The 13,552-nt window shown below is 42.8% G+C and overlaps 1 protein-coding gene across 1 annotated transcript in view; it reads right to left on the minus strand.

The window, feature by feature from the left end:
* Positions 1-13,552, minus strand: part of LOC140729187 (ADAMTS-like protein 1) — a 459,173-nt gene that overhangs the window by 308,906 nt on the left and 136,715 nt on the right. The window contains exon 3 of the mRNA XM_073048667.1: positions 9,508-9,627. Coding sequence (XP_072904768.1) covers positions 9,508-9,627 — 120 coding nt within the window. The remainder of the gene's footprint in view (positions 1-9,507; positions 9,628-13,552) is intronic.

Raw genomic sequence — 13,552 nt, forward strand, 5'->3', positions numbered from 1 at the left:
CTAAGGATGTGTAGGGAGTAGTGAGAATACAAGAGGGAGGGGAAGGATGGGCTGTGGGTTCGCTGTGGTGTTGTGGGTAATAAGAGGAGGAGTCTGGGTAATGTGAAAGAAATGGTAGAAGAGGAGTGAGGGTGAGCTGTGGGTAATGGCAAGGAAGGGGAGGGATAAAGCTAAGGTTTGAGGGAATTGTGAATAGTGGGGGTGGGGAGTGTGGCAGGGCAGCTGAGATTGATATTAGGTTTGAGAAGTGAGTAATATCAAGGGAGATGCTGATGGTATGATGGAACAAGACAGGGGTGTGTGACGTCCAGGGAGAGGTCAGGGTCAGGGTGAGGCTAAGGAGAGGGTGCGATCTCAGAGGAGGCTCATATGGAGTGGAAGTGTGGTAGTGTTAGGGAGGGAGGTGTGAGAGTGGGTATGTCAGTCAGATTAGTGAGGTGTGACAGCAGGCTGGGTTGATGCTCTGTTTGTGGAAAATGCGTGGAAGGAAAGAGTTGATCGGGGTGGGGTGGAGGTGTGGTATTGTTGAGGGGGAGTGTGGGTCATGTGAGGGATGGTTCGGGTTAAGGGTGGGAAGTGTACGGATGGAATATAGTTAAAATGGAAGGGAGGACCAGACGATATCAAGATGTGAGAAGAGTGTGATGTGGGTCAGAGGAGGGATAAGGGAAGGGTTAATTGTGGGTGTGAGTAACTTGATGACAGAGGTGGTTATTTGTGACTATGTGAGAAAGGAAGAGAAATGAGAATTTCCAGTGAACTTGTATTCTTGAGGTGAGGAGTTGAGGGTGAAATATAAGAAGTGTTGGGGAGGTGAGAGGAGAGAAGGGGATGGATAAGACAAGGGGTAATGGTGGAATGTGGAAAGAGAGTGGGCTTGGCTTATGTAAGGGGAAGGTCGAGGGTGGGAAAGTGGGTAATGTCAGGGGAGTGGAAAGGCAACTGCTGGATTTATAAGGTGTGAGATTGGTGATGTGGCAATGCTCGGGGACGTGGGTGGTCAGGAAGTGGAAATGTGAGGGGTGAGGGGTTTTGTGTCGTACAGTTGGTGTTATTTATTCTATGAGAATTAACTACGAGGGCAACTGGTTTCTTGTCATTAAGGTGACTTAGTTTCATCAAATTCTATTATATTTTTTCATGCATGTAAACAAATCTTAAGGAGGTAGATGGCAACATATAACAAGTTCCCTGGCCCCCTCTGTCTTATTTTCACCATGGACGTCCAGTCCCTATATACCTCTATCCCCCACTGAGATGGTCTCGAAGCTCTTCGGTTTTTTTTGGATTCCAGACCTAACCAAATCCCCTCTACCACCACTCTCCACCGTCTAGCGGAATTAGTTCTTACTCTCAATAATTTTTCCTTTGGCTCCTCCCACTTCCTCCAAACCAAGGGTGTAGCCATGGGCACCCGTATGGGTCCCAGTTATGCCTGCCTTTTTGTTGGCTTTGTAGAACAGTCCATGTTCCAAGTCTATACAGGTATCCGTCCCCCTCTTTTCCTTCGCTACATCGACGACTGCATTGGCGCTGCCTCTTGCACGCATGCTGAGCTCGTTGACTTCATTAACTTTGCCTCCAACTTTCACCCTGCCCTCAAATTTACCTGGACCATTTCCGACACCTCCCTCCCCTTGCTTGATCTTTCTGTCTCCATCTCTGGAGATGGCCTATCTACTGATATCTACTATAAGCCTACAGACTCTCACAGCTACCTGGACTATACCTCTTCCCACCCTGTCTCTTGCAAAAAGGCTATCCCCTTCTCACAACTCCTCCGTCTCCGCCGCATCTGCTCTCAGGATGAGGCTTTTCTTTCCAGGATGAAGGAGATGTCTTCCTTTATTAAACAAAGGGGTTTCCCTTCGTCCACCATCAACTCTGCTCTCAAACGCATCTCTCCCATTTCCCGCACATCTGCCCTCGCCCCATCTACCCGCCACCCCACTCGGGATAGGGTTCCCCTTGTCCTTACCTACCACCCCACCAGCCTCCAGGTCCAACGTATAATTCCCCGTAACTTCCGCCACCTCCAACGGGATCCCACTACCAAACACATTTTTCCCTCCCCCCCCTTTCTGCTTTTCGCAGGGATCGCTCCCTACGCGACTCCCTTGTCCACTCGTCCCCCCCATCCCTTCCCACCGATCTCCCTCCTGGCACTTATCCTTGTAAACGGAACAAGTGCTACACCTGCCCTTACACTTCCTCCCTCACCACCATTCAGGGCCCCAGACAGTCCTTCCAGGTGAGGCGACACTTCACCTGTGAGTCGGCTGGTGTGGTATACTGCGTCTGCTGTTCCCGGTGTGGCCTTTTATACATTGATGAGACCCGACGCAGACTGGGAGACCGTTTCGCGGAACACCTACGCTCGGTCCGCCAGAAAAAGCAGGATCTCCCAGTGGCCACACATTTTAATTCCACGTCCCATTCCCATTCTGATATGTCTATCCATGGCCTCCTCTACTGTCAAAATGAATCCAAACTCAGGTTGGAGGAACAACACCTTATATACCGGCTGGGTAGCCTCCAACCTGATGGCATGAACATTGACTTCTCTAACTTCCGTTAATGCCCCTCCTCCCCTTCTTACCCCATCCCTGACATATTTAGTTGTTTGCCTGTTCTCCATCTCCCTCTGGTGCTCCCCCCCCATGATCCTTTCCATTCTCCAGCTCTGTATCACTTTCGCCAATCACCTTTCCAGCTCTTAGCTTCATCCCACCCCCTCCGGTCTTCTCCTATCATTTCGCATTTCCCCCTCCCCCCACTACTTTCAAATCTCTTACTATCTTTCCTTTCGGTTAGTCCTGACGAAGCGTCTCGGCCCAAAACGTCGACAGCGCTTCTCCCTATAGATGCTGCCTGGCCTGCTGTGTTCTACCAGCATTTTGTGTGTGTTGTTGTTTGAATTTCCAGCACCTGCAGATTTCTTCGTGTTTGCTCTGAACATGTAACAACCTTGCTTTTGAACTTTGCATCATCAGCAAAATCAATAATATGAGCTTCAAGATCACTGCTCATCTCAGCAAGTGGCACAGCAGGCTAAAAGAGCCAAAGTGCTCCACTTCTGCCAGAGTCACTTGTGAGTAGTATTAGTCAGTGTTTAAAATGTTTATCTCACATCTGACTTAACTTTCATGGAACTTCGGTTCTCGTCTGTGCTTAATATCAGTGCCTGGCTTAATTCCTACAACTCTGCAGGAGCTGCAGTGTGTCGTAGGGGAGATGACGGCATAGCCCTTTCTCAATATACAATACCAATTCACAAATGGTCCATTACCTGAGGCCAGACACTGATCACACTGAGCTCCCCATTGAACAGATCTGGATCTCAGGGATGTGCCCGCTTTCACCCACAATACACAGATGCATTTAAAGCGAAACAGTATCTGCAACCTCACATCAAAGGGGCACCACAAACATGACGGCAATATTATTTGTACAAAGTAGCAGATGACATCAAGTATTAGTGATAATTACTATAATGTGCTCCACCATTCAAGATGTGCTGGCAAATTTAATACCTCTGAATACTGTAGTATATTCTTGCAACAGCCACTTACCCTGAAGCCTAATGCTATTATTAGTCATTGTTGTCATATTAAGGCTGACATACTCATTTTTAAGTACTCAAATACAATCTTCCTCTCTGATATTGTTGACAATTTGAATGTCACAGATGATACATCTCCACTTAGCATTGAAGCTTAGCAGATCTATTTCTCAGGGGACTGTGGGACCCCAGCAGCTTCCAATTGTTGGAGACAGCCAGCTCTCAAAGCATTCTTGTTAAGGTCAGATTCCCTTTCACTTGCATTCTTTTTCCATCTAATCAAATGACACTAAATGCTTCGGTAAGGTAAGTAAACCCTATCTATTGGAAGCCAGATTATCTGCTACTAGCCACTGGGGCTTTTCACCAGGTCTGTGGCAGCCATGCTGTTACATTCTCTGTGTTACCAGGTGTAGGTGAGTAGGTGGTAGCTGGGTTTTCTTTGATGCAGAAGAGCCCTCAGCAAACAAGCTCCCAGTAGGTTTCACATTGGAGTAACTTGTGAAGAAAGAGCTGTCCATGCTTTGTAACTCCAAAACATAAAACTAATTCCAAGAAAAGAATGAGAGCCCAGGGCGACCAGGAGGAGGTGTCCTGACGAAGGGTCTCGGCCCGAAACGTCGACAGTGCTTCTCCCTGTAGATGCTGCCTGGCCTGCTGCGTTCCACCAGCACTTTGTGTGTGGAGCCCAGGAGAGCATGTCTTAGTTTGCTTTTACTTTAAGCAAGGCATGCATGCTTGACGTGGTGACATAATATTGTATGCCATCACGTATTTCATACATATAGCCCAAAATAAATAATTTTTAAAGCAAAAATTGCTTAATCAAACAATATATTTTCAATATTACGCACATATGTATAATCTCCACAGCACAGTATGCACAGGAAATTTTAAATTGCCCCTTTCAGGCCTAAAAATTTAATTGCTGTGGAGGATATCTTACTCTTGTGAGAGATAATGTCTTTCCTGACAAGGGGAGCACTCGGAGGGTCAGGTGAGACTTGTGGCTGCAAAACAATCTCAGATTCTGAGGCTTCCTCCATGGTGGTTGTAGGAGTTGACTCTGGGGCAGGAGGAAGGGGTTCTGTCGGCTGTGGACACTTCTCTTCTGGATGTGTTGGCATCTCGAACAGTACATGGCAATCCGGATCTTAATGTGCGCGTACGGTGTCTGATGTCACCATTTCCTTTACATTCTTTATCCATTGCCATTTCTTCCTGATCTACAGTTCAAAGGGTGGAGCACAGTAACTAGGTTTGGCAGAATCCTGTTACAGTAAATGACAAATCCTAAAAAGGACCACAACTCTGACATGTCCTCTGGCCTCGGGGCATCCATCACTGCTTAAATTTTCTCAGCGCACTTGTGTAATCCTTGGCGTGACCACAGTAAGGAATCCTTGGTTTAAGGAATTCAGACTTGTCGTATCGTGCTCTGAGACCATAATCTTCGAATCATTTTAACACGGTCTTGAGATTTTGGAGATGTTCCTCGTCATCCTCACTGGTAACAATGATGTCATCAAGGTAACACCAAGTGCATGGGTAGCCTTGCAGCACCTGGTCCATAGCTTCCTGCTAGAGTGTAGGTGCAGATGCAACTGCGACTGCAAAAATAAACCTATTATAGTGATAAGCTCTTTGTGAATGTTAATAGTGAGAATAACTTTTACTCTTCTTTCAGCTCCATCTGTAGGTAGGCCTCAGCTAAGTCAACTTTGCTGAAATGTTTTCCTCCAAAAATTTGCAAAGATGCCCTCTATCCTGGGCAGAGGGTATTGATGTAATTTCAGTACTGGGTTGATGATGATCTTAAAATCACCACAGACCCTAAACATTGGCTACTGGGTCCACTTGCTTTGCCAATGGGTGCCAAACAACTTTGGAAAGAATCCCTTTAGCCTCCATGTGATCTAGCTCACTGGCTACTTTATCATGGATGGTATAAGGAACCGGATGGTGTTTGCAAAACTCATTTAGCACTATTTTACCCTTGATATGATTGAGTTTTCCAATACCATCCTGGAACACTGCTGTGGCATCATCCAGTACTTTATTTAATTCACTTTCAATTGACTCTATTACAGAGAATATGGCTTACAAATGGTAGAAGGATCTCCAATCAAGTTGTAGTTGCCTCAGCTACTCATGACCTGACAATACTGGCTCTCCCGTTTTTACAACATCCAGGCACAAAGTGGCCTGTTGGTTGTTGTATTTCACTGTTATGAATATCATTCCCACAGAAGTTATCTTTTCTCTAATATTTAAAATGATTATCTGCAGGCTTCAGTTTTGTATCTTTGAAATACTGTTCAAATTCATTTTGTGGAATGATTGAAACAGCTGAGCCAGTGTCCAATTCCATTTCAATTAATTCACTGTTCACTTCTGATGTAAGACATATTGTTTGTCTATTGTTAGTTTTCACATTGCAAATCTCAAGGCTACACAGTACTGCTGTCACTCTGATCATAATCTGATTTTTAATTAACAGAGTTGTATAGTACATGCATACTTTGACAATAAAATGAATGTTGAACCTTTGAAACATTGCAACATAACATATGAAATAAGGGCAAGAGCAAAAACATCTGGTTCTTCACACACCGCTTTGCTGTTCAGCAAGATCACGGTTGATCTCCTGCCTCGGCATTAAGTTCAGACATTATCACCGTACCTCCTAATTCCCTTAATATCCAGAAATCCATTTATCTCTGAAATTAATAAACACAGTGACTGATCTCTGCAGCCTCTGTGGTGAGGAACTCAATGATCCAATGCCCTCAGTGAAGAAATTACCCCACATTTTAATCCCAAACTGCCTGTTTCTGATATTGTGGTGTCTAAGCTCCTCAGAAAGTAGCAAGATCCTTCTTAAATCAGTCCATAGATTGCAATGAGAACTTAGTAAGAGACATTATTGGACCAAGGTCTGCCTATTAATTCAGGTGGACGTAAAAGAGCAGATGCCCAGTCAACACCCATAAGTCAGATCAGCAGCTTGATCTGTTGTGACAGAGTTTTGTGTGCAAATTCCCAGCTACACTTCCTACATTATAACAAGGGATGCAGTTCAAAAAGTACCTCACCAGCTAGAAAATGCTTTGGTTGCAGTGAAAGGTGCAACTGAAAAGCAAACCTTTAATTCTTTATTGCAACATGACTTGTTAGATTCCTTCAGATATTATCCTGGTGTCTTTCATGGCTAAACGGAGGCCAGTCGTTGTGGGGATGGATGGAAAAATTGTCAAAATGATTGCACATATACCTGCAGAACTGAAGACAGATATTCAGCAAGCAGCTCAGGAAAGCAGGTGCCATACAACTTTAAAGCATGGTCTAATAAACATTAAAAGATTATTACTTGCTGGCTGTTTCAATTACAGTAATGTACAATGACTTTTCAATTATCTTTTTGATCATTAGGGAGAAATTGTACGTAGTGTTCAGCTTCGGTCATTTACCCATGAGAATAATTCTGAAGATCTTTTCCTCTTGCAAAGCCAACCATTTATTCTGCCCCTCACAACTTCATGCAACCCTGTGAACTTTCAATGTTCCACTTCAGTTTATTTTGCAACAGAAGCTGTCAACTGCCCAACGGAAGCAGTGTTTCAGTAAATTTAAGCCAACGTTTTGTCCATGATGATTGTTATTGCAGTGACATTGTCACTGGGAGATAATGTTTAATTCATCAGGATAAAGCTGTCACAATTCAGGTAGGAACACCACAGGAAAAGTCACAATTTCAAACTGCAATGAAACTGCAACATCTATCAGGACAGGCAGGTGAGGTGTGACTGAAGGTTTTCATCTGGAAACACTATCAGACCCCGACTCCAGATGCAAGGGTGGGATTTTAATTCACGTTTCCCTGCCTCAGAATCACTAGTCTTGTTACATTCTGTAATCACTGTGCTTCTGTATTACTGCTTCTTCTTGGAAAATAAAAGTAGAACAAAGCACAGCAACTATAGATCCATTTTTCTTTTTTTTAAATTCTTTTGCAGGGCAGCCGTGGACTCAGGCTGTGCAGATGGTTGTGTGTCATGCTGTAACCAACTGCACACACCACATTCTTTCCTGCCTGGATCAATACCCATACTAACCCTTTCTAAAATTGTTAAATCTTATCTCCAAAATCTGCCCAAATGTTGACGACGCCTTGCCAAGACTTGAGAGAAATATCTGATTACATTCTGAAACACGAAGAGACGACATCAATAAAGCTTAATCCTTTAAACATTCCATAAATTGCAGATTGTAATTGAAAGGAGATTTCCAAAGTGTTGTAATCAAAGTTTGATGTAACCAGCTTGTTTTGAGTGGATTTTATAGTCTCGTAGAATTCCTGGTCTCCAATTATCTTTTTCAATAATGTGTACCTACAAGCTTCTGTTTAACAATTTCCTCACCTATCAGTACCACTTGCGTCCATATCTTTTAGCGAGGGAACGGTATTCAATAAGCTGATAAAGTAATGATTAAAATTTTTATTCATCATATCACCACAGTTTATTTTCAAATACCCATTTGTAGCTTGACCACTGAAGAAATTTAAATTTGATCTCTTTAGGAGTAGCACTTTAAAGAAATTCGTATTATAAATTTACATGATTATGTGCATGTGATAATGTTAATGATTATTTTGGGAAGTGAGGGTGGGGAAGGGTGAAGGCCCCTGCTGGCCTCACTTACAACCCATAATACAGGATTGAATACAGGAGAAACAAACTCCGCATTTCTAGAGTGTGGTACCACATCCTCCCGATTCAAAACAACAGCATAACTCCGTCAATACATTTACAAATATTTCACTAGTTTTGCAGTTCTCCTGCTGGAATATCATGGTTGATGGGAGACAGAATGCCTGGAATATTACCAAATATTATATCAGATAGATTTGGGCCCTGCAGACCTCAACTCATTGGGAGTGGAAGTAAACTTGGGCAGTAACACAAACTGATAGTAGCTAATTGGCACTTAGAACATATTCTGCTAAACTTTATTTCCCCACAGTCAAATGACTTCTGATTGCTTCATTAATCATCTCACCTCAGACTTGCGCTACATGTGTCCTGTTGCCAATGTTCAGGGAATTAGGGGTGGATAATTAATGCTGGCCTTTCCACTAAAGGAAAATGATCATTTAATGTATATTCAGACAAGTTAACGTGCTCAAAGGACTAGAAAATGATAAACTCGCCCAAAATGTTCATTTCTTAACAGTGCTATAGGGTTTCGAGGAAGGTCAATCCAAGTTTAATTGGGGCGAAAGTTTACAATTATTGTGCTTTGTGCTAAATTTTAAATTATTATGTTAAACAAAATAATCAAAACATAACAATTATGCTATTTCTCAGTAGGTCAAGGGCCCCAGTCACTTCCACCGGTCTTGCTGGTCCACGCAATGCTGCAGAGGTAAAATTTTCAGTTCCATGAGGATGAAGTAACCTCTGTGCCAATTAAAAAATGGAATCAAACACCAAATAAAAATACATACTTTCTTGTGATGGAGAGGAATGTTTGTTGAGCTGATAAGATTTATGGAACTGCATTCCAACAGCAGAACTATGCTGGGAGAATAGCTTTCTGCGGGCAGCCAAGTAGCTTAACCTTTTCAGCAATCATTTCTCATGTGGATTTAGACCTAAGGTAGCCAAACATTCAAATATTGCCGGTTTGTGTGAATCTGTTTGATTCTCATTTTGAGCTGAACGATACAGAAGGATTTCTGCTTGGACAGAAAACAGCAAGAGAAGTGATTGGTACCTGCCAGTTGATCTGGAGAAGCAGAAAGGAAGTATTTTACTCTTTCAGCAAGGATAATGAACACTAATAAAGAGCAAACAAAAAGGTCACATGTTCATATTTTCAATGGGTTGCTCCAATGTTTGTATAATTACACGCAACACCGAACTATTTGCTCAGTTACTAACCTGATCTTCAGTCTTGTGGCTCAGGGTTTGGTCTCCCACTGATTCTTCAGGATAACTTTCCCTACGGATCAGTGTGAACTCGGGAAGAAATTCTGCTCCTTGCACATAAACTGCAGTCATCTGTAATCAGAAGTTTCAACGAAGGATTAATGCTTTATTTTGGTAATTATCAACATCTCTCCCAGCTTTGAACTCAAAATTATTAGTAACCTTCCTTCTGTGTGTGTCACATTTGCGAATCACACAGCAACACATATTCTTCAAAAGGTATTTTTTCCCTTAAAAACATTGACAAATCTCCAATGGCCTTTTTTCATTGTGCATCCAAGAAGGATTCTTGAAACTGTGTGTGGAAAGTCCAACTCAAGGAGAGAACATATTGAGCCTAATTTTGGGAAAAGGGCCAGTCCAGGTGACAGACATGATAATAAGCAAACCTCCTGGGAAAAGTGACCACAACTCATTATCATTTTAGGATAGTTATGAGGAAGGGTAAAATTGGATTTTGCGGCAAGCTACTTAAAGGCAAATTATGACAGGATATGATAGGAACTAAGGGGTATTGGTTGGGAGCAGCTGATATGTATGACAGGTGGGTGCAGTTTAAAGAACAGCCAAGCTGGTAAGAAGAAGTAGGAATGGTCCGGTAAGGAATCCTGGGATGACCCAAGCAGTCCTAAATTTAGTTACATAGCATACATATGGTTTAGAAAGCTAAAATCAGACAGGACCCTTGTGGAATAGAAAGCAGGAAAGTGCTCAAGCAGGTGATTAGGAAAGCCAAAAGTGGTAATGAAGTGCCGTTGGAAAGCTGGGTCAAGGATAATCCCAAGGGATTTTATACTTATGTTAAGAACATCAGGAAAACTAAGGAGAGCATAGGCCCACTTAAGAAAAAAGGAAGGCTTGGAGTCACAGTGAGCTGTTGAGGTACTTTTTGTTGGCATTTACCAAAGAGAAGAAAGTGGAGGTTAGTGAAAACAAACGGGGGGAATCAAATATGCTGGGACATTTTGAAATTAAGGAGGAGGTAGTTCTGGATCTTCTAAAAAGCATTAAGGTGGATAAATCCCCAGGACCTGTCGGCATATATCTCAGAATATTGAAAGAAACAAGTGAGGAGATTTCTGGTGCTTTGACAAAGATCTTTGCATTCTCACTAGCTACAGGTGTGGGCCTGGAGAACTGGAAATGAGCGAATATTGTGCCTTTGTTCAAGAAGGGAAATAGGGATTATCTAGGTAATTATGGGCCAGTGAGCTTCAATCAGTGGTAGGGAAGTTATGTGAGCAGATACTGAGGGACAGGATTTAAGAAAATTTGGAAAGACATGGCCTGCTTAGTGTTGTGCAGGACAAGTCATCCATCACAAACTTGATTGAACTTTTTTTGAGGGTGTGACAAAGGTGCCTGATGAGGATAAGACAGTGGGTGGTATCTTCTGAACTTCAGTAAGGCATTTGATAAGGTCCATCATAGCAGTTTGTTTCAGGTTATAAAAATCCATGGAACCAGGGTGAATTGCAAGTTTGGATTCTGAACCGGCTTGCCATAAAAGTCAGAGAGTAGTGGTGCAAAGCTCTTATTCCGACTGCAGGTCCACAACCAGCAGTGGTCCACAAGGATCAGAGCTGTGGCCTCTGTTGTTTGCGATATTCATCAATTACTTGGATGAAAATGTAGATGAGTGGAATAGCAACTTTGCAGAGGTCATCAAGATGAAAGGAGTTGTAGATCAAAGAGGCAGTGGGGTATAGGTCAGTTATAGATATGAACAGAGTAGAGGCAGATGGAGATTAATCCAGGCAAATATGAGCTATTGCACTTTGAGAGGACAGACAAAAGGAGAAAGTGTACAGTTAAAAGTAGGTCCCTTAAGAGCATTGAACCACAGAGGGATCTGGGGTCCAGATCCATAGTTCACAGAAAATGGCCATGCAAGTGGTAAAGAATCCACATTCTTAACATCCCTACTAATAAAGGCAAGTATGACTTCATTGATAGGGATAGTAAGAGTAAGGAAGTCGCACTACAGGTATATAAAATTTCAGTCAGATCATGTTTGGAATATTGTTTGCAGTTTTGGATACCCTGTTATAAAAAGGATGTAGAGGGGGTGCAGAATATGTGTATCAAGATGCTGTCTGGATTAGAGGGAATGAGCTATAAGGAAAGATTGGACAAACATGGATTGTTCTTCCTAGAGAGTTGGAAGCCAAGGGAGACATGACAGATGGTTTGTTTTAATTATGAGAGCCATAGACAGGGTAACTGTTATTAAAGCTGGCATCCCCACTAAGACAAGGTTTACCACCTTTGGCTCTCCGACCATCACTCAATAGAGTTCCCACACGAACTACTTAAAATCTGTCTGACTTAGGTGACACTAATCTAGATATTGTGAAAATCACAATGGCAGACACAGAGAGGTGTCCCATAGGGATTCATAAAGTCTATGTGTTCAAAGGACAAATGTAAGGAATATCTTTCATAAACATAGTAAGAGATAAGTTCAAAAGCACGTGCTAAAAGATAGAGAGGGGGCTGAATAAATGGATAAATGGGTAATAGCAGAGCACTTTACTTATGGTAACTGCAGATATGAATGCCAAAGAAAGCGTGGGAGAACAGCAGGTTCACAGAACGTGAAGAATACAAGAGAGGTTTCAACATAGAGGTGAATCACAGGCAACCCTCGAGTAATTGAGGTCCATTAAATCTGCAGCTTTCCTCTGCTTTCAAGTGGCCATATGATCTGATTTGCACCAAGTCTTGTCTGCTTTCTCAAGTGCATGTACAAAATACCATGCCACTCACTCAGGGAGGATTAGGGGCTAAAACACAACTCCTCAAGCAGTGTAGCACTTCCTTAGTTCTGCACAGGACTTCTGTTTCAATTCTAATTGCAACTAGGACGGGATGACCCTTTTGTCACTATCACTGAAACAGAATATCTGCTCAGTATGACAGTGATGTACATGGGAACATGTTGTGTATATACTGGGAGGACAACATTGCAAAAACACGTTGGAGTGGCAGGACCAGAGACACTTAATCTGATCTGTTTGTGGTAGAATGTTTAGTTTTAATCCAGTGTTGTACAGCTCCATTTACACATCTGAACTCTGATAAGATCATTCTCACAGCTTTATACGTTGACATAACAGTGTGGGATAGTGACAGGGAAAGGGATTGAGAGGGAGATGAAAGTGAGGGAAGGAGGTGGTGATGGGAGAGGAATTGAGAGAAGGGGATGTTGAGGGAAGGGGCACCTAGAGTAAGGATCATGAAAGGCAGAGGTGGTGGGGTGGAAAGTAGAATGGTGTGTCTACATGAGGGTATATAGTCAGAGTGAATCTCTTGTGTTTTCAATCTGCATATGTCTGTGTATGCTGCCTCTGTGTGTGGTCAGAGTTTGGGCCGGCTAGTACTACACCAGTATGTGGTCAGACAATGTTTGTGTGTTGTGAGTCTGCATCTGATCAGAATGTGTCTGCAGCAGTCTGCATTTGGTCAATGCGCATATCATGTGACCACAGTATGCCTGTGTATGGTCAGTCTGCATATGCTCAGTCTGAACGTGCTCATACTATATGTGTTCATTCTGCGTGTGGTCAAATTGCCTGTGTGTGACTGTACGTGGTCAGTCTGTGTGCGGTCACTCGGCATCTGTTCAGCCCACATTTGGTCAGTCTGTGTGCAGTTAATCTATGTGTAACCAGATTTATCAGCGTGTGTTCAGTCTGTTTGTGGTCAGAGTGTCTACTTGTGTGTGTGTGTGCATCTGTGCTAGGTTCTGTGCTAGGAGACAGTGGAGCTGTCTCCAATCATGTTCTTCCTCCTTGTCATCAGCCCAAGGCTTTACTCTGTCCAGCCTGTGTGATGGATGACAAGCAACATTCACCTTATGTTAAAATAATTCACTCACAGACATCTTCCACTTCAAAACATCATTGTGGAAACATGTCCTACTCTATGCTGAATGACTGTCTATGAGAAGATTTTCCAACATGACAATGTGTTAAAAATACTTCACTGGATATGT

Source organism: Hemitrygon akajei, chromosome 6, assembly GCF_048418815.1.
Source record: "Hemitrygon akajei chromosome 6, sHemAka1.3, whole genome shotgun sequence".
NCBI classification, from domain to species: Eukaryota; Metazoa; Chordata; class Chondrichthyes; order Myliobatiformes; family Dasyatidae; genus Hemitrygon; species Hemitrygon akajei.